Source organism: Halichoerus grypus, chromosome 4 (assembly GCF_964656455.1).
Source record: "Halichoerus grypus chromosome 4, mHalGry1.hap1.1, whole genome shotgun sequence".
NCBI classification, from domain to species: Eukaryota; Metazoa; Chordata; class Mammalia; order Carnivora; family Phocidae; genus Halichoerus; species Halichoerus grypus.
This window is the reverse complement of record NC_135715.1, coordinates 185,587,129-185,608,694: the sequence shown is the minus strand read 5'-3', so window position 1 is coordinate 185,608,694 and position 21,566 is coordinate 185,587,129. Positions and strand designations below refer to the sequence as shown.

General features: G+C 45.7%; 1 protein-coding gene across 5 annotated transcripts in view; it reads right to left on the bottom strand.

Moving 5' to 3' along the window:
* Window positions 1-21,566, bottom strand: part of ARMC9 (armadillo repeat containing 9) — a 151,632-nt gene that overhangs the window by 101,112 nt on the left and 28,954 nt on the right. For all 5 annotated transcript variants that reach the window (XM_036110120.2, XM_078071451.1, XM_036110119.2 and 2 more), the window contains exons 8-11: window positions 18,885-19,042; window positions 12,095-12,193; window positions 4,068-4,102; window positions 569-680 (exon numbers count right to left, since the gene is read on the bottom strand). In XM_036110120.2, the coding sequence (XP_035966013.2) occupies window positions 569-680; window positions 4,068-4,102; window positions 12,095-12,193; window positions 18,885-19,042 (404 nt within the window). The remainder of the gene's footprint in view (window positions 1-568; window positions 681-4,067; window positions 4,103-12,094; window positions 12,194-18,884; window positions 19,043-21,566) is intronic.

The following is a 21,566-nucleotide window of genomic DNA, read 5'->3' as shown; positions in this document are numbered from 1 at the left end:
TTGGTATATAAAATTCACATAAACTAAAGCCTTTAAGGTCCTCAGCAATTTGAGAGTGCCAATGGGTCTGAGACTAAAAATCTTGAGAACCACTGGCTTAACTGGGACCAATCTGAAGAGTGGGAAGAAAAGCAACAATTCAGACGAGGCTTGACTTCCCTTAAAGACTGGTTCATCAGTGTCCACCCCTGCTGTCTGCTCGAGTGGCCCCAGGGAGCACCTAAATGCAGAGGTCTTTGTGAAGCTGTCACGAGAGTGACTCTGGGCTCTCCCGCGCCGACCCCGCTGGCTGGGAGGCTGGCTCACGACTGACGACGGGGGCAGGCTTGAAACTGCACAGAGCAAACGACCGAGGGACAGCACGGGCAACTGTGAGCTCAACACCCGGGTTCTTACCAAGAGGCCAAGGCTGTCTTCAGAAGCTGTTTTTACCTTTAGCTCTTGGTGTCGGCAGGCAGCACAAAGAAGGATTTGTGGAAAATGGGGTACAAGATACAAGCAAGGTAGCCAGCCAAGGAAACCGGCATGGTCTTTTTTTTCTTCTTAACTTCAAGGGAAAGGTACATACCCAGCGCAGAGCCTGCAACAAGAAGGCTTTCAAGCGGTCACTCCCCCAGATCAAATCCTTCTTCAGTTTCTCATAATCCAAGGAGGGCAGCAATGGGACATCCTTCAGTTTCCTACTCAGCCACACAAGTTCAGAGAGAGAGAAAAGGGCAAAAGGGCACATTCATTAGACCTCCTGAGTATCGGGACACCAGCGGCGGCCCAGCTGTTTTCTCCGCTCCTGGAACCAAGTCCAGGCTCCCCGCACCCCGCACACGCCACCCCCACCCCCCCTCCCGGCCAGCATCATCGAGCTCAGTTCTGCCTGTGGATGTACTGGGGCTTGGTTGAACATCTTTCCCCGAACGAGGAGTGCCTGCCTGACCAGGTTTAGAGAGCACTGCGTTCACACTGGGCCAGGGCTCCGTCCGACGGGGATGGGATCACCTTGGAGGCGCCAGAACTTGCTGCACCGCTCAAGTCCTATTTAGAACCTGAAGCAAAGCCCAAAGACCACCAGCAGCAGGCCGCAAGAGTTCTCCCTAAAAACCTGCAGCCGCTGTCCCGCTCAAGCCCGAGGCACCGAACTGGGGGGATGCGAAGGACAGACCAGGGTTAGAAAACAACTGTGAAGAGCAGGTGCACAGTCGACCCCCAAGCGGTAAAGGGTGTGTTAGGAAGTAGCGCGGGTTCGTATCTGAGAGAGAGTGGTAAGTAGGACAGTTGGTAAACCCTCCTCGAGAGGACTCAAGTGGAGCCCTCAGCAGAAGCCAGTTTCTTTTGTTCCACAGGAGGGGACTGGAGTGCGTGGGAGAACCAGTGAAAAGGGAGCGAGGCCTGCGGTCTAGCTAACAGCACTGGACCCATGTTAACGTCCTCGCTTTGATATTGTACTTGTCACAGAAGATTCACCATGGGAGGGGGAAGGGGCCTGGGGGGTCAACTTCCTGTGACTCTATAATCATTTCAGCATAAAACAAGTCAAAAACAACAGTATGGTTTTCCTGACACTGTGCAGAGGATATTAATACTAAGATCAGTACTCCCGGCACAATACTAAATGGGGGCTCATGAGGACTTGGGTGAAAAGATGCATGATGATGGGTTCTTGGGGTGCCCGGCTGGCTCATTTGGTAGAGCGTGCAACTCGTGATCTTGGGGTTGTGAGTTCAAGCTCCATGTTGGAGGTAGAGATTACAAAAAAAATAAAATCTTAAAAAAAAAAGATGAAGGGTTCTTCTGCTTTTCGTTGACGTGTAACTGAGCTACATTACATTAGTTGCAGGCCTGCGACATAATGATTCGCCATTTGTACATAGTGTGTAGTGGTCTGAGTCTCTTTACCCTCTGTCACCATACAAAGTTCCCATGTTTCCCTTCTTGGGATGAGAATTTTTAAGATTTACTTTCTCAGCAACTTTTAAATTTGCAATACAGTATTACTGACTATAGCTCCCAGGCTGTCCACTGCATCCCAGGAGTTTCTATTTTATAAGCGCAAGTTTGTACCTCTCGGTCTCCTTCACCCATTTCACTCGTTGCATTAGTTTTAAAGGATGGAATAGAGGTAAGGGTGGGTGGAAGGGTGGAAAGGAGGTAAGACCCCAGGGGGACAGCACTTAGGGTACTGTAAATTTTCTTCATATGTGCCTACAGCATTCAACGTTTCTATAATGAGCATGTATTACATTATAAAAAAATACTACATGCTAGTTTTCTTAATGCTAGTTTTTAAAAGACAAAATGAGATCCTCTCATAGGGCCCAGGAGAAAAGGCCTGAGAACGGGGCAACAGATGAGATCCCAGTAAACACTCCTGGGAGGAGGCTCTATTCTGCACATCACACAGCAGAGCCACACACATGTGCACACTCATTATTCTGACACGTATTTTCCTTAGGCAGATACCACTGTGTTTAGAATGAACACAGATACTTTAGAAATTCCAATTACAAAGAACTGGCCAGTATTCTTTGAAAGTGTCAAGGCCATGAAAGACAGAGTCTGAAGAATGACTTCAAAAGAAAGGAAACACAGACATGACAACCACATCGACGTGTGATCCTGGACTGAATGCTGGACCAGACGAAGGACGTAATAGAGCAGCTGGTAAGATGTGAGAAAGGCCTGTAGGTGAGATGATATGGCGTCAGCATTAATTTTCTGACTTTGATAACTGTACCAGGCTTACGCAAAATATCAACATGCGGAATCTGGGTGAAGGGCATAGGGGAATTCTTTGTACAATATTTGCAGCTGTGAAATTATTTCAACATAAAAAAAGATTCTTTAATTTAAAATTTAAACAAGGTCTTGTTCTAGAAAAGAAAGTTCCATTTGTAAAGCCACGTCTAAAACTGTTCTATAGCTGGGGTGCTTCTTCTGGAGGGAAGAGAAGTTGTCAAACGCGGGCCATAGTTACTTGCCCATAATGGCAATATTAGCCACTAAATTTATCGCCAGCTAAGTTGCTCAGCAGCCCCACATTTCTGTGGTCCAGCCACTCTCCCATTGTCCAAGAAGACTGTGTCATACCTTCTCCTTTGTCCCCTTTAGCCCCTCCACTGACTACCCCCTTTACTCTCTGCAGGTAAGCTTGCCTCTTACACCACTGGGAATGACATTAGCAAACACCCAGAGAGTTTATTAAGTCCCCCAGCATTGTACTAAGTGCTTTATACACATGAACTCATTTTTATCCTCACAATAATCCTATAAGAAAGTTATTATTATTATTGTCTTTCCACAAGTGAAGAAACTGAGACACAAGGAAGTTACATAAGTGGTCCAAGGTCACAGAGCCGGCAGCAGAGGTGGGATTTTAACCCTGGCAGTCTGTCTCATAAGCACTACATTATACAGCCGCTGTCTGAAGAGAACAAAGTGCAGGGTCAGTGTCAGACTCAGCAGGACTGAGGGAGGAGGCCGGCTGTGTCTCTCTCAGGTGTCTGAGTAATCTGACAGCACCCCCCGAAACCCCACAACAAGGGGGGGGCTCAGAGGGTCACCAGAACCCACCCTGGTCCTCATGCTTCTGCCAAAGGTTCTCAACTTCCTTGTTACTGCAACATACACACCGGATGAAGATCCCGAACATCAGACACCCACACGGTGACAACCTAATCGATTTGGATAGGAATGCTCAGGCATCCACAGAGCCATCCTGTGGCCCTGGTCACATGTGAGCCAGCAAAGAACATAAAATTTAGACACTGCAACACGCTGTTGACTGCCCTACAATAGAAGATTAATCTCTATAGAATATCATAGGAACAATTCAACAATTTTTTTCCATTTGATGTGATCTCTCCAAAATAAATAGAATTAATACTAAAAGATACTTTTAGTTTAACAGTATTACTTATAATTACTGGTATTTCCTTTATATCCACACAGAGCTCTAGCTAATCAAAGGCTCTCCTCTAAGCTAGGCTGTTAAGATGAATGTTTATTAAAGTCTGAATTCTAGTTTTACCTAGAGCTGTTTACCATCCTAACAATTCCTAAGAGCAATTACTTACCCGGGTGCCAAGGAGGCTCTTAACATGGTTGAAGCCTGGGGGTGGGGGGTGGAAAGAGAAGAAGAGAGACCGTGTTAAGCAGTGAGAACAATGCATTAATCCTAAATCACTCTACTCACACAGAATCAACAGATTTGCAAAGGTTTTGATCCAACAGGATTCGCCTATCATAATCATATATGATTTAAATATTAGCCCAAACAGGGGCGCCTGCGTGGCTCAGTCGGTTAAGCGTCCAACTCCTGATTTCAGCTCAGGTCATGATCTCTGGGTCATGAGATGAGCCCTGCGTCAGGCTCTGCGCAGAGTCTGCTTGTCCCTCTCCCTCGGCTCTACCCCCGCCCCCAGCCTCACAGGCACGCTCACTAGCACACTCTCTCTCTAAAACAAAGAAAGAAAATTTTAAATAAATAAAATAAAATAAAATAAAAATTAGCCCAAACTGAAGTTAAGCTACACACTACTCAAGTAGTTCCCAAGCTGCCGACCACCCTTGGTTTGTTGCGACTCTGCTCCAAGGAATACTCCATAAAAAAACAAACGGGTTCTCCCCAACCAAACTCCCAGAGGCGCCTAAAGCTGCCTAGTCAGATGTCACAGAGAACAAAAGCAATGAAAATCGCTTTATTATCCTGACCTTTTTCTTTATTAAGATTTTCTCTTTAGGGGCGCCTGGGTGGCTCAGTCTGTTAAGCGTCTGCCTTCGGCTCAGGTCACGATCCCAGGGTCCTGGGATCGAGCCCCACATTGAGCTCCCTGCTCAGAATTTCCACCTGAGCAGAGAGTGAAATGGAAGCATTGTGTCTCCATCGCTGCTCAGCTGCAGCAAGGAACCTGAGCCCGGCCCTCAGCCGTTACCACTCCCTGAAGCCAGTGGTCATGGGGTGGGGACGAGGATGGATGGGGGCCACATGAGCGGGCCAACAGCGAGATGAGGAGCTTCGCCCATGCCTTGTGACATCAGAAAGTGTTTTGAGAGACTGGTCCAAGCTGTAACGTGACGACGTGTCCCTTGGTCAAAGCGTCTGCAGATGTACCGGGTGGGACTCCTGAAGAGTCTTTAGTGCACTGCTAAGTGTTGAGAATCTCAGAATATGGCATGTCCCAAACTTCATACATCAGCCGTTGGCTTTGGGGACAGGCAACCCTCTAGGATTAGTGTCTGCAGGCACTCGCTTTGGAAAAAGCTGCTCTACAGGACATCGCTACCACCAACTCTGCAACACTAAGGGCTACGTGCACAGCATGGGACTGCAGGGGTGCGTGCAGGAGGGGAGGGCTGAAATGAGACACTGTGCACATGGCATTTGGGAATGAGGCTGAGTCAGTGGGGTGGGAGTGCCGAGTTCCTGAACGCACTTTCCGGGCAGGTGCCTCTCTGGCTTACCAGGTCACAGAGGGCACCACCCTGGGCCCTGCCTCCACCCTGTAGCCTGCGGGCATCTGAGAGCCTGGGGCTAGGCAACGTAGGCAGCACCATGCTCATGTGGGGAAGTGCTAGGGGCCGGGGTGCTGAGGCCTCTTGGGCTTTCTGTGACCAGAGCTAAGCGTGGAGAGACAGATGGGCATTAGGTCACAGCAGGCTGTGGACTCCACGCTGAGCACTTTGGACCTGGAGCAACGACAGGTATGAAGCAAGACAGTAACATGATTGATGCCTGTACGTACCTACATCCCTCCTGAAACTTGAGGGCATAAATAAATAAGACACAACCAGAAAGGTCACCCCCGCTCCCGCATGCATGAGTAATCAGACAGGTGAGAGCTTTGAGACTGAGACCGGTTAGGAAATGTTGCTTTAGCCAGGACAGGAAGAGGAAGAGCCCGAACAGACACAAAGCAACAAAGACATGGGGCAGGAGGGAGGAAGGCGCCCAGATTCCTAGGACTGCCTGAACATAGGGCCCAAAAGAGGGAAGAGGCTTGGATGATTCGCAGGTGTTCTCTGGAATGTCATTTGCCAAGACAGGAAGTACAGGACGGGAGACCATCTGTCTGGAGGAAAAGATGAGCCTGTTTTTGGACGTAGAAATGATGTGCCTATCAGACATTCACAGGCAGAAAGCTTGTAAGTCTGAGTCTGGAAGTCAGAAGAGAAATCTGAGCTAGAGGTACAGACACTCTCTGCCAATCACGGTCCCACCAACTGGCTGAGATCAAAGGTGATCAATCCTCACATCCCCAGGGTCAGGTCAGGTATGGGATGGACATTGGGGTAGGAGGTGTAGCAAGGAGAGGTGAGCTAGGTGTGCAACACGGAGCACACGGAGCATGAGACCCAAAAAGGCTGCCTTGAGGTGCAGTGGCGAGGCAGACAAGGAGCAGGCATCTTGCCAAGACTTAAGAAAGCAACGTAACGGACAACGTAAGGTCTGATGGTGTTGAACTTCAAGCCAGGGTCACCGTCCACACAACAGCAAGCTTTAGGAAGAATCCTCCTCGGCAGAACGATGCCAAGCAGTGTTTGCATGAGGCCATCCAAGAAAGGGTCCCCACCGCCACTACCGCCACCAGCCCCCTGCAGGTTTTTACTGCTAAGAAGGATGGCTGATTTTGAAGTAAATGCTTTCTAAGATTTGCATGTCCTGAGCCTTAAATATATATAATGCAATCACACCTGGCAGTATTTTAACTTATATTCCCAGTGGGGTCTACTTGGGAGTTGCTGAAAAAGAGTTAATTCCCAAATGGGCCATTTTTCCAAATAAGGATGCATTTAAATGGAAATTTCTCCAGCCAGTGAACCCCAAAACCCACAGGTACCACTAGGTACGACTTGGGACTCACCCACAGAGCTATGCTTGGGTTTCCACCTTTGGAGTCAGCACTGGACTCTGTATCATGGTCAGCCCTCCCCCTCCCCACTCCTGCCCTACGATGGATGCTCTACATGGGTAAGGATGGTCACTCTCCTCCATCAGGCACTCCTTCCCTGGGGTGTCTCTGCGTTTGTGCTTACCCAGTACGAACAGAGGGCTAAGAAGAGAGACAAACCACGGTGCTTTCCCATGCTATCTGCAGATACAAAGATGTGTGCTGCATCATTATTAGAAACAGCAAAAAACTGAAACGCCACCTAAAGGTTTGCAAGAGGAATGGTTAAATGGACCATACTGCTCTTAAATTAAAACTCTAAAAGATAAGGAACATATGAATAAATCCAGAAGGATATGGAAAACTCTTTAAACTAGTTGCAGAGTGATATGTCTAATAAAAACCGTAATTCTATACACTTTTTTAAAGTCTGGAAGGATGGATGTGAAACAGTCACCAGGGTCACCTATGGAGGGAGAGGAGATGGGTAAGTGTGAGGGAGAGACAGATTTGTGTTCAGTTTACTATTAGATTGTTGTTTTCCAGTGAGCACATTTGTGTATTACTTGTACAATCTTAGAAAACAAAAAATCCCTGCCTTTTGTGCCCCGAGGGAGATGCTTCCCTTCTTACAATGATCAGATTGCTGAAAATGTAAACACAGATTTACCTTGTCTCCCAGGAGATACTAACCCATGGTCTGGAGCCTGAGCTGGTGAGGACTGCAGGATGACAAACCAGGGGGTAGGGTGGTGACAGGCAATCAAACTGGAAGGGGCCACCTGAGAGAGTTCTCTTTTCAAAAAATCAATCCCGTCATTATTAGTCCTTCTGGGAACATTGGAATTTGACCACCAGCTCTGCTCATGTGAGTGGAGTTCTGGACACAGTTATGTGGGCATGAACTAGGCCCCACTCATGGTGTCTCCTCTGCAGGGCCCTGCACCAGCATAATCCCCCTGCTCCAGGGGGTGAATTCCTGGCTTTGGGGGTTTGGGAGAGAACTGGGCACGCATAGCCCTGCTCCCTGCTTCCCGGGTGGGGGAAGATGAGCGCTCCCAGGGAGCAGAGGTCAGTCCTGCAGCCCTTGGGCCCTCGCTGCCAGTGGTGCTAGGGGAGGGGAGGGGCTTGGCTAGAGCTGGCCGTCACTGGGTGGCCACATTTCTTGAATGCCAGGATTTAAATGTAGGAAACCCACCTGTCTACAAAGAAAATCCACATTCTCCAACATAAGCTTCATCAGAGTTGATAGCAATATTGCCAGCCCCTTTCTCCTTTATTGTCCTATTTTCCAAATGGTTCAGAATTCAGGGGTTAGAAGGGTGTTATTTACCGAGTCCTTCTGAACTTTCAACAGTGAGTGAGGCTGCAGGAGGCCAGATTCTTAACAGCCAGTTTTAAAAAACCAGTATCAAACGTACTAAACTTTATGGATACCAGCAGTGTTCTGATGGGCCCGGCCCAGCTCCTTTATAGGGTACAATGAATTGGAACACTCAAGGTTAACAGAACAGAGAGGAGCTGATGGAGGACCACCCTAAAGGGCACGCTGAGCCGTGCCCACCTCTTTCTCTTGAAACTGATGGCATTGTGTTTGGATCTAGCGTAGAACTTAAACCCCTGGCAAATAAGAAAGCAGCCCTCCTCTCAATCCTACCATTCAACCACTAGACCTCCCATCTAAATTGTACCTTCACACATTATAAATCCAGTATCCTACACTGACTGTAGGCTGGCCCAGCCAACTATGTTCTATTACACTTTTACAAGGATGTTCTTTTACAGTGACTCACATCCACTTTTTATCATCTTAGACAGAAATCCATGGGATTAATAAAAGATTGTTTGCAGCTTTTATTGCCTGTTCCTAAGTCAGTGACTCAGGAGAAAGAAAATGGTTAGGAACTAAGATAAACAGAGCTCATCCTCTCTCTTCTGGCTTCTAAGGCCCAGCATCTGTACCTTAATACCACTGTAACAGGGAAGGACGACAGCACCAGTCTCTTGACAAAAGACATCAATGTCTAATGGGATAAAATACCAGATATGTTGTGCCCCCCCCTCCCTTTTAAACTGCTCCTTATTCACATGATATCCATTTTAAATAAGCTGGATGCATCACTCCGCCAAAAGAAAGTGAAAATATAAGGATGCTTGTATATGCAAGATAGGATGGGATTTTATAACACAGACCTGAAAAACACTTAAGTATTTGCTGAACTAATGAATAAGTGGAAGGGAGGGAGGAAAGGAGTAGTCCTCTTAGACACAGGTCCTGCTATGCTAATTCCTGCTAGAAAGCCATCCTTTTTGGTAACCATGCTCCTTAACTGACCTACAGCTAAACGTACAGGGTACCCAGAGGGTCAACTCAGCCAGTCCTCAGGGATGTGGCTTGAAGCCCCTCATCCTGGAAGGCCCACAAGGAAGTTACTTTTCTGAAACTCGGACGTCTCTGTGTGCTTTCCTGACATGTAAAAATGGCCGATTCTCTAAGATTTCTGCACGCTAAAACCACTGTGGCCGCACAGAGCCTGCAGCTTCTATTTTTTTAAAAAAGATTTTATTTATTTATTTGACGGACAGGCAGAGAGAGAGAGAGAGAGAGAACACAAGCAGGGAAAGCAGCAGAGGGAGAGGGAGAAGCGGGGCTCGATCCCAGGACCCCGGGATCATGACCTGAGCCGAAGGCAGCCACTTAACCGACTGAGCCACCCAGGCGCCCCTCTGTAGCTTCTATTATCCACGTGTCTATGCCACCACCACCCATGGCTCTACAATGCTTCTGTGAGCAGCCGAGTGATGGGGTCAGGGACATCTGCTCTCTGCCACGTTACTATGTCCTTTCTGTGAAGACCCACAAAAGAAACTGGCAGTGTAAAGGGCCCAGGGAGGGCGTCAGTGGCCCGGGACCGGTCTGTCCGGGGAATGTGCGGCGGGCTCGGGGGCATTCGGCTCACGGCTGTGCTTCCCACGTTGTGTGTCTAGCATGTATGTTGTTTCAGTGTGGTGAAAGGTAGCTAATGAACATCACGCAACTGTCTCTCTTCCCCGGGAGGAAATCATGTACCTGCTCACGGGGCCGTGCGGCACGGGCCGCGAGGAAGCTCCGAGCCGGTCTGTCCCTGCTTCCACAGGCGTCCGGCAGCCCTGACACGCTCGTTTGTACTGTCCTACCCTCATTGTCCTTTCACCACAATTTCTCCCCCCGCCCCCCCGCAGCATTACTGAGACGCAGTTGACAGAGGACACTGTGTAAGTTTAAGGTGTACAAAGTGCTGCACTGATACCCGTATAGACTGTGAAATGATCACTGCAATCAGGTTAGTTAACCCGCCCGTCACCTCAGTTACTCTGCAGGCGGTGGTGAGGACATTTAAGATCTACTCTCTCAGTAACCTTCAAGCATAGAATGGAGTATTGCTTTTTTTTTTTTTAAGATTTTATTTATCTGACAGAGAGAGACACAGCGAGAGAGGGAACACAGGCAGTGGGAGTGGGAGAGGGAGAAGCAGGCTTCCCGCGGAGCAGGGAGCCCGATGCGGGGCTCGATCCCAGGACCCTGGGATCATGACCTGAGCCGAAGGCAGACGCTTAACCACTGAGCCACCCAGGCGCCCCTAATGGAATATTGTTAACATTAGCCACCATGCTATAAAGTCCCAGAGCTTATTCATCTTATAACCAGAAGTTACACCCTTTGACCAACATCTCCCACTTCCCCCACCTCCCAGCCCCAGGGAACCACCACTCTACTTTCTGTTTCTATGAGTTCTAACCACAATTTTGTTCTTTCCATCTTCTATTTTTTTTATTTCTCATATTTGTGTTTTCTCATAATAAGCTGCTTCAAACATACTTGAGAATGAGGTAGGGTATACATTTTTTCCTTAATACTAAAGAAGGCCTCTGTTTATGAAGACCCTAATATTAATGTGCAAACCCTCCCCCTTAATTAAAAGCCGTGGCTCTAACCCATGGGGGTGCCTCAGGAACCCCTGGCACTTCCTTCTGAACTGAATATGCCTGGCTCCACCATTGAGCCTGTGGCCCAGACAGCAGGTGAGGTGAGCTCCAGGGACGTGGGTTCAAGAACTTTGAAAATGTCCGCAGGAGACACTGGTGTACTCGTTCCCCAGCTTAAGAACCCCAACACAACACCACATGCCTCTGGATGAGCTATCCTAAGAAGGACGCAACATCATCTAAGTAATATTTTGCCCTGGGATGCAAACCCTAAATCTAATCACGAGGAAATATGAAACACAAAAAGGGAAATGTTCAATTTTTTAAATGAGGGAACAACTATAGAGGACGTGGCTCAGGTGACAAATTGGAACATGCCCAGATTAGATAAGAGCATCATAAAGACATTAAATTTACTGAAGCGGATCACTGTATGGTTACATAAGAGAATACTCCTTTTAAGAAATGAACTCTAGGGCACCGGACTGGCTCAGTCGTTAAAAGCATCTGCCTTTGGCTCAGGTCATGATCCCGGGGTCCTGGGATTGAGCCCCGCATCGGGCTCCCTGCTCGGCGGGAAGCCTGCTTCTCCCTCTCCCACTCCCCCTGCTTGTGTTCCCTCTCTCGCTGTCTCTCTGTCAAATAAATAAATAAAATCTTTATTAAAAAAAAAAGAAAGAAAGAAAGAAATGAACTCTACACTGGAGTAAAACGCCATAATATATGTGATTTATTCTCAAATGGCTCAGAAAACAGACTGTGTGTGTGTGTGTGTGTGCAGACAAAGTAAACAAATGGGTAAAATGCCAACAGTCGCTGAATCTGGGTAAAGGGTATACAAGTGTCCTTTGTGCTACTTTTGTGACTTCTTTGTAAGTTTGCAATTATTCCAAGTAAAAAGTTAAGAAAAGAAAAAGAGCACCTGTTTTTGACGGTACAGCTTCCAATATGGCAGTGATTTTAAAAAAGAGAATGAAGTTTCTTTCCTTTCCTATTGCTTTGTTCACTGTTACCGGTAAGGCCTTGGACGGAACAGCCCCAGGGGGAAGAGCAGACTGAACATCTCACCCGCCGCCCCCGGGATGCAGCCCCCAGCTGCTCACTCCTCAAAAACAGCTTTCTCTTCCTTCTGGGACTTTACAGACCTCCAGAATGCAGACTCCTGCATGTTATTTGCCCTTGTTCTTTCATTTTTTTTAGTTAGGCTATGTAAATCTGGGGGGCAGCCGCAGGGCCCAGAGCCTCACCGTCCCAGGCCTCGTGAAGTCCACGCTGTGGGCCAGGCTCTGCCGCATCTGGTCACTGAAGAGACGGACACACACGCTCTGGAGGTACTCCGGGGTGATCTGCGGAGAGGGCGCGAGGATGGCTGGTGAGAGGCCCAAAACTCCCGCAGGCACATCACGGGCCCCAGTGATTAGCAGAGCCCTCACCGGGCTTTCTGTAAGGTACGCACAGGAGCTCTGGGAGCTAAAGCACTGGGCCCGACAGCAATAAACCGCTAACATACTGCAGGTATGATCGTGGGCGATCATATTTTGAATTCTGTAATTGCACGAGATGGTACTCTCACGGTCATGTAAAAGAAACTGATTTTAAACCATTTCTGTGTGTGTGTGAATTCCAGCAGGAAAGTCAATCGGGTGGCCAACGGGTGGCGGAAAGAATGGTGAGCTTAACATCTGAAAATCTGGGCTCAAGCCCTGGACTCAAGAAAACCAACAGCTCTGCCCCTTGCCTTCTGATCTGTCGAGTGAGATGAACAATGTCTGCGTTTGTGGGTCATGGTGACAGGGTGAATGAGATCACACATATGCCCAGCACAGGCCAGGTCACTCGGGAAGTGCTTGCGGAATGAATGGTGGAGACATTTTTGATCGAGTGCCGGCCAGCGTGAGGCTGCCCTGCTGTCCCCGTCAATGGCACTCAATTCTGGCCTTTCTTTAGCACCTCTCCCACCCTCTCGTTAGCTACTGTAACTCAGGACTGGCATACAGCATCTCAGGTGGTAATCTCTGAATTTTTTCTTTTCATTTTACATCTTCTCTTTTTATAAAAAGAATGCACATTTAAATCGCACAAGTGCCCCAACCTCTCCCCAGTCCCATCCTTCCCCATACACCAATCCCTGGAGGTAACTATTAACCATTTTGCACCCTTCCAGCCTTTTTTTTTTTTTTTAATGCCTGATTGCTGGAGGGGAAGCTCCTTTTCCCTGGGCTCATGATTCCATGTGGTGAACTCCCACATGGTCATGTCACTGGCCCCTCTCCGCACCCTCACTCGGTTGTCCCCATGCGAGGACTATGCAACCCATTCACAAGTTAGAAAGAGCTGCAATGCGGAGCTGCACCCACTCCTCTCCTTGGAGGACTCCACTGACCCACTGGAAACTTCTGGTCTGCTTCAGACACATGAAAGGCTCTGTGCACCCATGGCAGATGTCTGTGCTCATCCCCTGACACTCAGCTCTATGTGAAGCGACTCAGACAAAGAAGCGTCCCATCTCAGGCCCGCACTTGCCACATTATCCTGCATCCATTTCCTCTGAATTTCGATAGTATCAAAATGTAAACATTCCTTTCTCATCCTATATTTTTAACCTTTCCTTTTACACCTTTTCATTGTCTATAACCTAAAAACATCCAAAAATAGTTCATATTTAAAAAGCACCTTCCCCTTCCTCTACCCTAGGTCTTCATCTATCGACCACCGGCTCAGTATTCTTCCTTCACAGCCAAGGTCCTCGAGAGAACAGCCCACGTTTGCTGTCTCACCTCCCCTGGACCTCCCAACACGCTACAATTAGGCTTCCAGCCGCATCACTCCATGGAAACTTCCATGGCAAAGAACACCACCACTGACCTTCTAAATGTCAAAATCATTGGACCCTTTTCAGTTCTAATCTTTTAAAGTTTTCTGTGGCTTCTGAGACTTTGCATCACCCCTTACTCCTGCAACTGTTTCCTCCTTTGACTTCTGAAACTGCTACCAGAACCACTTCTTTAACAAGAAAATTTGACTGTGTCACTTTCTTGCTTAAAACGGGTGAATGAGGGAAGGACACAAATAGTCAGTAGACTAAAAAGCAAAGTACAAATGGCCAACAAACATATGAAAATATATTCAGCCTCATACATAATTAAAGAAATATAAGTTGAAACATTCAGAACACCAAGTTTTACTTAACAAAACCGGGAAACAGTTCAAAGTATAATCCAAGTATAATAGTGTCTAGCGCTGGCAAGTGTGTGGAGAAATAAACACTCTGATACAGATAAACTCCTGGGAGGGTCGGGTAGACATCTTTGAACTCTCAGGAGAAAATAATTTGGCAACATCTATCAAAATGTTAATGCCCATAACCTTTGACCTAACCATTCCACTCTTAGGATCTTACCTTACCTGTTTTCAAAGGTATACAGTACATACAAGAATGTTCATTGCAACATTTTTTTTTGTTCTAGCAGACAAAAAATCTAAATGTTCACCATCAAAGATCTGATGAATTATGGTTCACCCTTACAACGGCATAATGTACATAATGTACAAGCCTCGAAAAGAATGAGGGTAGTGTGGTCATGTGGAAAGATCTCAAAGATATACTGAAAGTAAAACACCAAGTTTCAAAAGAATAATGGGTCATAGGATCCCAAGTATATGTAGGCTGCATGCACACACATGCATATGCATAGAAATGTTTGGAAATAATACACAAGAAAATGTTCATCTTGAATACAAATAAAGAAGGGACACTAAGAAACTGTGTATAGGAGGGTGCTTTTGCTCTTTAGTATAGACTACTCAGACTTGTTCCAATTTGTTACCACAAACGTGTATTTTTTTTACATTAAAAACAAGCCCGTTAAAAGTCTGGTCCCTGGCCCTACCGTCACGTCGCCTCTCTCCCTATGTGGTGGCAGTAGGCGCTCACGGGCCCATCCCTGGTCAGCAGGCCACTCCTGACACCACACGACTCTGGCTCTTTCGGTAGCTGTTGTTTAACAGGAGAGAAGGCAAACGAAGGCATATGCTTTTCTTTTTCTTTATTTCTGTACTGTTTGAACCTTCTGTGTGCCCATATTTGTTACCAGAGGTTACAGGAGCCATGTATGGTTTCTTCCTGATACTTTTCTTTTCTTTCTTTCTTTTTTTTTTTAAAGATTTTATTTATTTATTTGACAGAGAGAGACACAGTGGGAGAGGGAACACAAGCAGGGGGAGTGGGAGAGGGAGAAGCAGGCTTCCTGCTGAGCAGGGAGCCCGATGCGGAGCTCGATCCCAGGACCCTGGGATCATGACCTGAGCCGAAGGCAGATACTTAATGACTGAGCCACCCAGGCGCCCCTACTTTTCTGTTTTAAAGAAAAGTCAACACATGCTATTTTTAAAACTAGAAAAAAAGCTAATTAATTTGAAAAGTCCAATTTTTAAGGTATACATTTCAAAAGCTGCTCACTAACTACAGGACAAAGCAAAACTTCCTAAGCATGGTCTCTAGGTCTCCCCGATCTTTGGGAGATGATCTTTGCCGGTCCGCCTTCCCTGCATCACCTGCCAGCATGTGGCCACCTCCCCAGCTTCGGCCCTTCTGGCTGCACCAAGCAACTTGCAGCAGTTTGTGGGCTATGCGTTCACAGAAACAAAGAGGCTTTCAGTACAGGATACTAAAACATATTAAAACGCTACTACGGTAAAAAATACAATGCATTACTAGCTTAAGAATAGTCAGATCATGGGGTGCCTGGTGGCTCAGTCGTTAAGTGTCTGCCTTCGGCTCAGGTCCCAGGGTCCTGGGATCGAGCCCCGCATCTGACTCCCTGCTCCATGGGAAGCCTTCTTCTCCCTCTCCCACTCCCCCTGCTTGTGTTCCTTCTCTCGCTTTGTCTCTCTCTGTCAAATAAATAAATAAAATCTTTAAAAAAAGAAAAAAAAATAGATCAATGGAAAAAATGAAAATCCCACTACATGATAAAGGTAGCCATTCAAATTAGTAAAGAAAGACAGAAGTAAATAGTTCTGGCTCAAATGGTTATCTTTTCTGGGGGGGTGGGGTAATTTCTTCCTTATATCATCTATTAAAGTAAATTCCATATGGATTAAAGATTTAAAGGTAAAATTAAAACAATAAAAACCAAACAAAACGACCAACAGAAAAAAGTTAAGGTGAGTATTAATTTGGCTCCCTTAGTGGGAAAAGCTTCTTTTCACTTCAGAGCTTCAAAGCACTTCGAAAAGGCAGAGTGAATGAAGGGAAAACTTGATAAATTGATTTGACTATACAAATATGTAAATTTTAAACTAAGAAACACTTATGTTTAAAAACCAAAAAACAAACTATGGAAAATACTGACAAAAGATGAATCCTGAATGGCCTGTGTCTTAACAGTGATGTCCAAAGCTATATTCCTGCTTTCCCCTAAAACCTGTTCCACCCGAGGCTGTCCCTGTCACAGCTGGTGGCGCTGCCCCCGCCCCCCCACAGCTTAGGCCAAAAACGTGGAGTCGTCCGTGATCCCCCCAACCCCTGTCCAGGTCCAAGCCAGCATGAGACGCAGTTGGCTCTATCTCCTAACACACCCAGCAGGGCACCTCTCTGGCCCCACTTGCTACCTCCTCCACCACCAGGTCTGCCCTGGTGACTGCAAGACCCTCCTGCTGGTCTCTCTAGTTCCCCTAACCTTCCAAGGACCATTCTAAAGCAACGAGAGCTGATACTTCCACAGCATCCAGGCCACCCCACCCCACTGCTCTGCTCCCCAGTTTACTCAGAGTAAAGGCCCCATCCTTATGGCCCTTGGACCCCCGACCTGCTGTGTGCCATTCCTCCTCCCTTGCCAGGCTCCTCAAACAGGAGAGACACACTTCCACTTTTGGTCCTTTGCATCCTCTTCCTTTAGCCTAGAACTCTGGGGGGAATCCCCGAGGACTACATACCTAATACCCTCACCTCTTCCAATGAAGCTCAAATGAAGCACACCCTGACTACCGATTTAAAATTGCCCCCTGCCCACATCCCCACAAACTCTGATCCCCTTCACCCCTACAGCGATTGTCATCTTCTAACACGTGACGTCATTTATTATCTGCTGTGTTTATGTGTACTGTTTATTAGCTCTCGCCCCTACTGGAATGTATGCTCCCTGAGGTCAAGGATCTTTGTGTTGTCATCTGACAGATCCTACATGCTAGAACAGGGAGGGCCTGGTGCGTAGTAAGCATGCCATAAATCTGTGTTCAACGAATGAGAGAAGCATATAAAAAATGTTCAATGTCATGTGTAAAGAGTATAATGTGTATTTAAATCCTGAGATACTATTTCTCATTGGTCAAATCTGCAAACAAATACAAATGTTAATGCTAATACCCAGGACTGGCAAGGGTATAACGATAAGAACTGCCAGTAGACTCAGATGAGCAGAACCTTCCAACAGGACCTTAGTATAGATTTCAACCTAGAAAACCAACTTTAAAAAATGTAACCGGGGCCCCTGGCTGGCTCAGTTGGTGGAGTGTGTGACTCTTGATCTCGGGGTTGTGGGTTTGAGCCCCATGTTGGGTGTAGAGATGACTTACATAAATAAAACTTTAAAAAAATAAATAAAACTAAAAATGTCACAGAGGCTCATCTCCTCCCATGACATTTATAATTTATGACAGTGAAAAGCTGGAAATGACCTAGATGTCCAACTGCAGGGACGGGACACTAAGTGAAGTACGACACTGCCATATAATGGGATTGAAGCCACTAACGCTTGAGGCGTGTAGAATAATGACTTCAAGAACGCAAGATTCAGTATTAAGGAAAAAAGATTAGAAAACTTTGGGTGAACTAGAGTCCATTTCTGTAAAACGCATGTAGCCAAGCACTGAAAAAAATATGGAATGTTAACAAGTGTTATTACTAAGTGACACAATTACAGGTAATTTTAATTTCATTTTTGCAGAGTTCTCTATTTCTAAAATTTTTATAATACATATTATTTTGTAAGCATATTTTTAAGTCACTAAAAAAACTTATTTTTTTTTTTTAAGTAATCTCTATGCCAAACATGGGGCTCAAACTCACAACCCCAAGATCAAGAGTCACATGCTCTACCAACTGAGCCAGCCCACTAAAAACAATTTTAATACACAACCTTACATTTGTGACAAAATTATACAGAACTTAATACGTGCACATGAGTACAAAACTGGGGAAATCAGAATAAGATCAATAGACTGGATCAACGTCAGTTCTGGTTGTAGTATTGTAGTACGGTTATGCAAAAATGTTACTATTGGGGGAAACTGGGCAGTGTGCCAAGACTCTCTTTGCATTATTTCTAAAAATTGCATGTGAACCTACAATTATTCCATTTTTATAGAAAAATGTATATTTCCACAAAGAAATTTTATTATACTTTCTAATATTTTAGTAAATGAAACGCTAAAGTCATTCCCATTAAACTCAGAAATAAGACAAGGAGGCCCATGGCCACATTATTTGACAATGTTCCACAGTCTTAGCCAGTATGCTAAGAAAAAAGAAAAGTCATTATAAATAATGAAACAAAACAAAACAAAACAAAAATATCATTATTTGAAGATGATATGACTGCCAACCTAGAATACAGGAGAATCAATCAAAAGAATCTATCAGATTAACAGAGTTCAGAAGGATAGCTGGATATAAAATCAATATGTGAAAATCTGTAACTTTCCTTTACACCAGCAGCGTATTTCCCTCATTTTTATGCCACTCCATATTATTTTTTCTGTTGCCGGACAATTTATTCTTTGCTAACGTTAAGAATAAGGTAGAGGAATAAAGATGTGGTCGATAGTGTGTCAGGAAAAATGGATAAAATACGGCAAGCAGCACAATAACCGGTGCGGAATGTCCGCGTGGTCTCCTTTCTGCTCTTGGCTTTGTGAGGCGCAGGGGCAGGTCTCGCTGGCTGGGAGCGGCCAGGAATCCCATTATCAACACAGCCCATGCTCTTAACACTTCCTTAGCTCCTAACAGACACACGAGTGACTGCGGATCTTTCTTACCATCTTGCCACTGACTGTGGCCTCCAGAGAATCCACCAGCTCTGCTGTGACCCCGATGAGATTGTGGTAGTCAGCCTGAATCTTGTTGTACCGCTTCAGGTATGTCATTGACCTTCGCTCGGCTTCTATCAGCTGCTGGTGGAGCTGCTGTGACATTTCTAGGAAGACAATACATATTGAAAAACACAGTTTAAGAAAACCCCACAAAATAAAAAATAATCATATTCTTCTCAAGGGAGTATCATGCCTACTTTCAGAATATTTTGCTATCACAATGAACTTGACATTATTCGTGTTTAACACTTTGCTGCTATTTCTCCACATGTTTAATTACCAAGTGCTGTGTAACCACTGATTTTCAATTTCTTGTCTCTGGTAGTTCAACTGAACCATCACTGGTTTTCTTCACACAATCTATTTCCTTGACTGAGCTCCATGCAATTTCTTTTAGTTGTTCTATGTACGAGAAACAAACTCAGTGTTTCTTTCTACAATCAGCTCACAAACTGGATGAACTGAACCTGTGTCTTTTCCTGGTTTTGTCCTGTGATGTTGTCCAGGGGACAGTAAGTATCTACAGGACCGTTCTTCATTTTAAATAAAGGTTAGGCTACTTGACTAATGCTGAGAAAGCTAGAATCCAGAATTAGGTAAGGTTCCAGGTGCTCACTCTGACAGCTTGATAAAGCACAAACCACCCCACTGGGCCTTAGAGCAGGCAGCCTTGGAAGATGTTAGGGCTCTCTTCTTGGACTCCCCACCAGGGGCAGCACTTGATGGCCAAGCCACCCAGGACACAGCTGGAATAGCAAATCTTCATCCATGTCAACACTCCTTCTCCTATCCTAATTTCCCCCCTCCCAGAAGGCTAAGTTTGGATCGAAGGAAATGATGCTGCCCCCAGACCCAAGTTAACTCCCTCCTGTCCCAATCCAGGTACTGCGTAATACTTAAAGTCATTGTTTTAGAACACATTTCATCTATACAGAGAAAGATTTTAAAATCATAAAGACCTGGGCTCAAGCCCCTACTCTACCACATTCTTGCTGGATACCTTGGGCAAGATACTTAACTTCTCTGATACTCATTTCTTTCTTTCTATATTTTTTTTTTTAGAGAGAGAGAGGATGCATGCAAGGAGGAGGCGGGGCAGAGGGAGAGAGAGAATCCTAAGAAGGCTCCATGCCCAACAGAGCCCAACAGGGGGCTCGATCTCACGACCCTGAGACCATGACCTGAGCTGAAATCAAGAGTCAGACACTTAACCAACTGAGCCACCCAGGCGTCCCTGATTCTCATGCCTTATGAAATGGGGATGATAATGACCTTGCAGAGTTACTGTGGGATTGTACAGCACAGGGAATACAGTCAATGATATTGTAATAACACTTATCCAGGTGAGCACTGAGTACTGCACACCTGAAACTAATATAACACTGTATGTCAACCACACTTTAATTTAAAAAAAGCACACATACAAAACCGAGTCATTGTGAGGATTCAATGAACAGATACATCCAAGTGCCTAGCTCACTGCTGGCCCACGGGAGGAAGTCAGTAAGTGGCAGCAATTACTACTGTTTCCTCTATGGGAAGGGCCAAAGATTTTCTAAATGTATTTCTATGCAAGAGGATAACCTGAAAAACCCAGAGGTTACACTGTAAAACAGTAAGATGCAAAGTTTGAAATATGTTAGAAGCATCCAGAAATAAAGATGATCAAGCCTCACTTCCAGAGACTCTGATTTTGTGGCTGCGGGCTGGGGGCTGAGAAACTGTAGGTCAACAAAGTCCCCAGATGGCTCTGACACATACCACAAGTTTGAGAACGGCTGTCCTAACTCATCTATTCCTCTTGGTGTTCTTTTTTTTAAAGATTTTATTTATCTATTTGACAGAGAGAGACACAGCGAGAGAAGGAACACAAGCAGGGGGGAGTGGGAGAGGGAGAAGCAGGCTTCCCGCTGAGCAGGGAGCCCAATGTGGGGCTCGATCCCACGACCCTGGGACCATGACCTGAGCCGAAGGCAGATGCTTAACGACTGAGCCACCCAGGCGCCCCTCTTCTTGGTGTTCTAAAGAGCCATGAAGATCATGCACAAACTGTATTTCAAAAACTTTGTTTCGTGATTATGTGTAGAAGTAAAATATTTTAACTATTAAAACCCAAAACATCACATTATTATTATTAATAACTAATTATTATTAATAACTAACACATCACATTATTATTATTAACTAATTATTATTAATAACTAACATTATTATTATTGCTTAGCATCCTTCAAATCTCAGTATTGAAAGATAACTTTAAAAACTCCTCTGGCATAAACTTACATCCAGGGGCACCTGGGTGGCCCCATCGTTAAGCGTCTGCCTTTGGCTCAGGTCATGATCCCAGGGTCCTGGGACCGAGCCCCGCATCAGGCTCCCTGCTGGGCAGGAAGCCTGCTTCTCCCTCTCCCACTCCCCCTGCTTGTGTTCCTGCTCTATCTCTCTCTCTGTCGAATAAATAAATAAAATCTTTTAAAAATAAATAAATAAAAAAAAATAAACTTACATCCTGTATTGAATCTTTGGAGAACATCTCTGGAAATCATTTATCGAGTTTTTACTTAAATACTATTAGGGAGAAGGAGTCACTACCATCTTCCTATGCTCAATTACAGTATAAACTAGAAC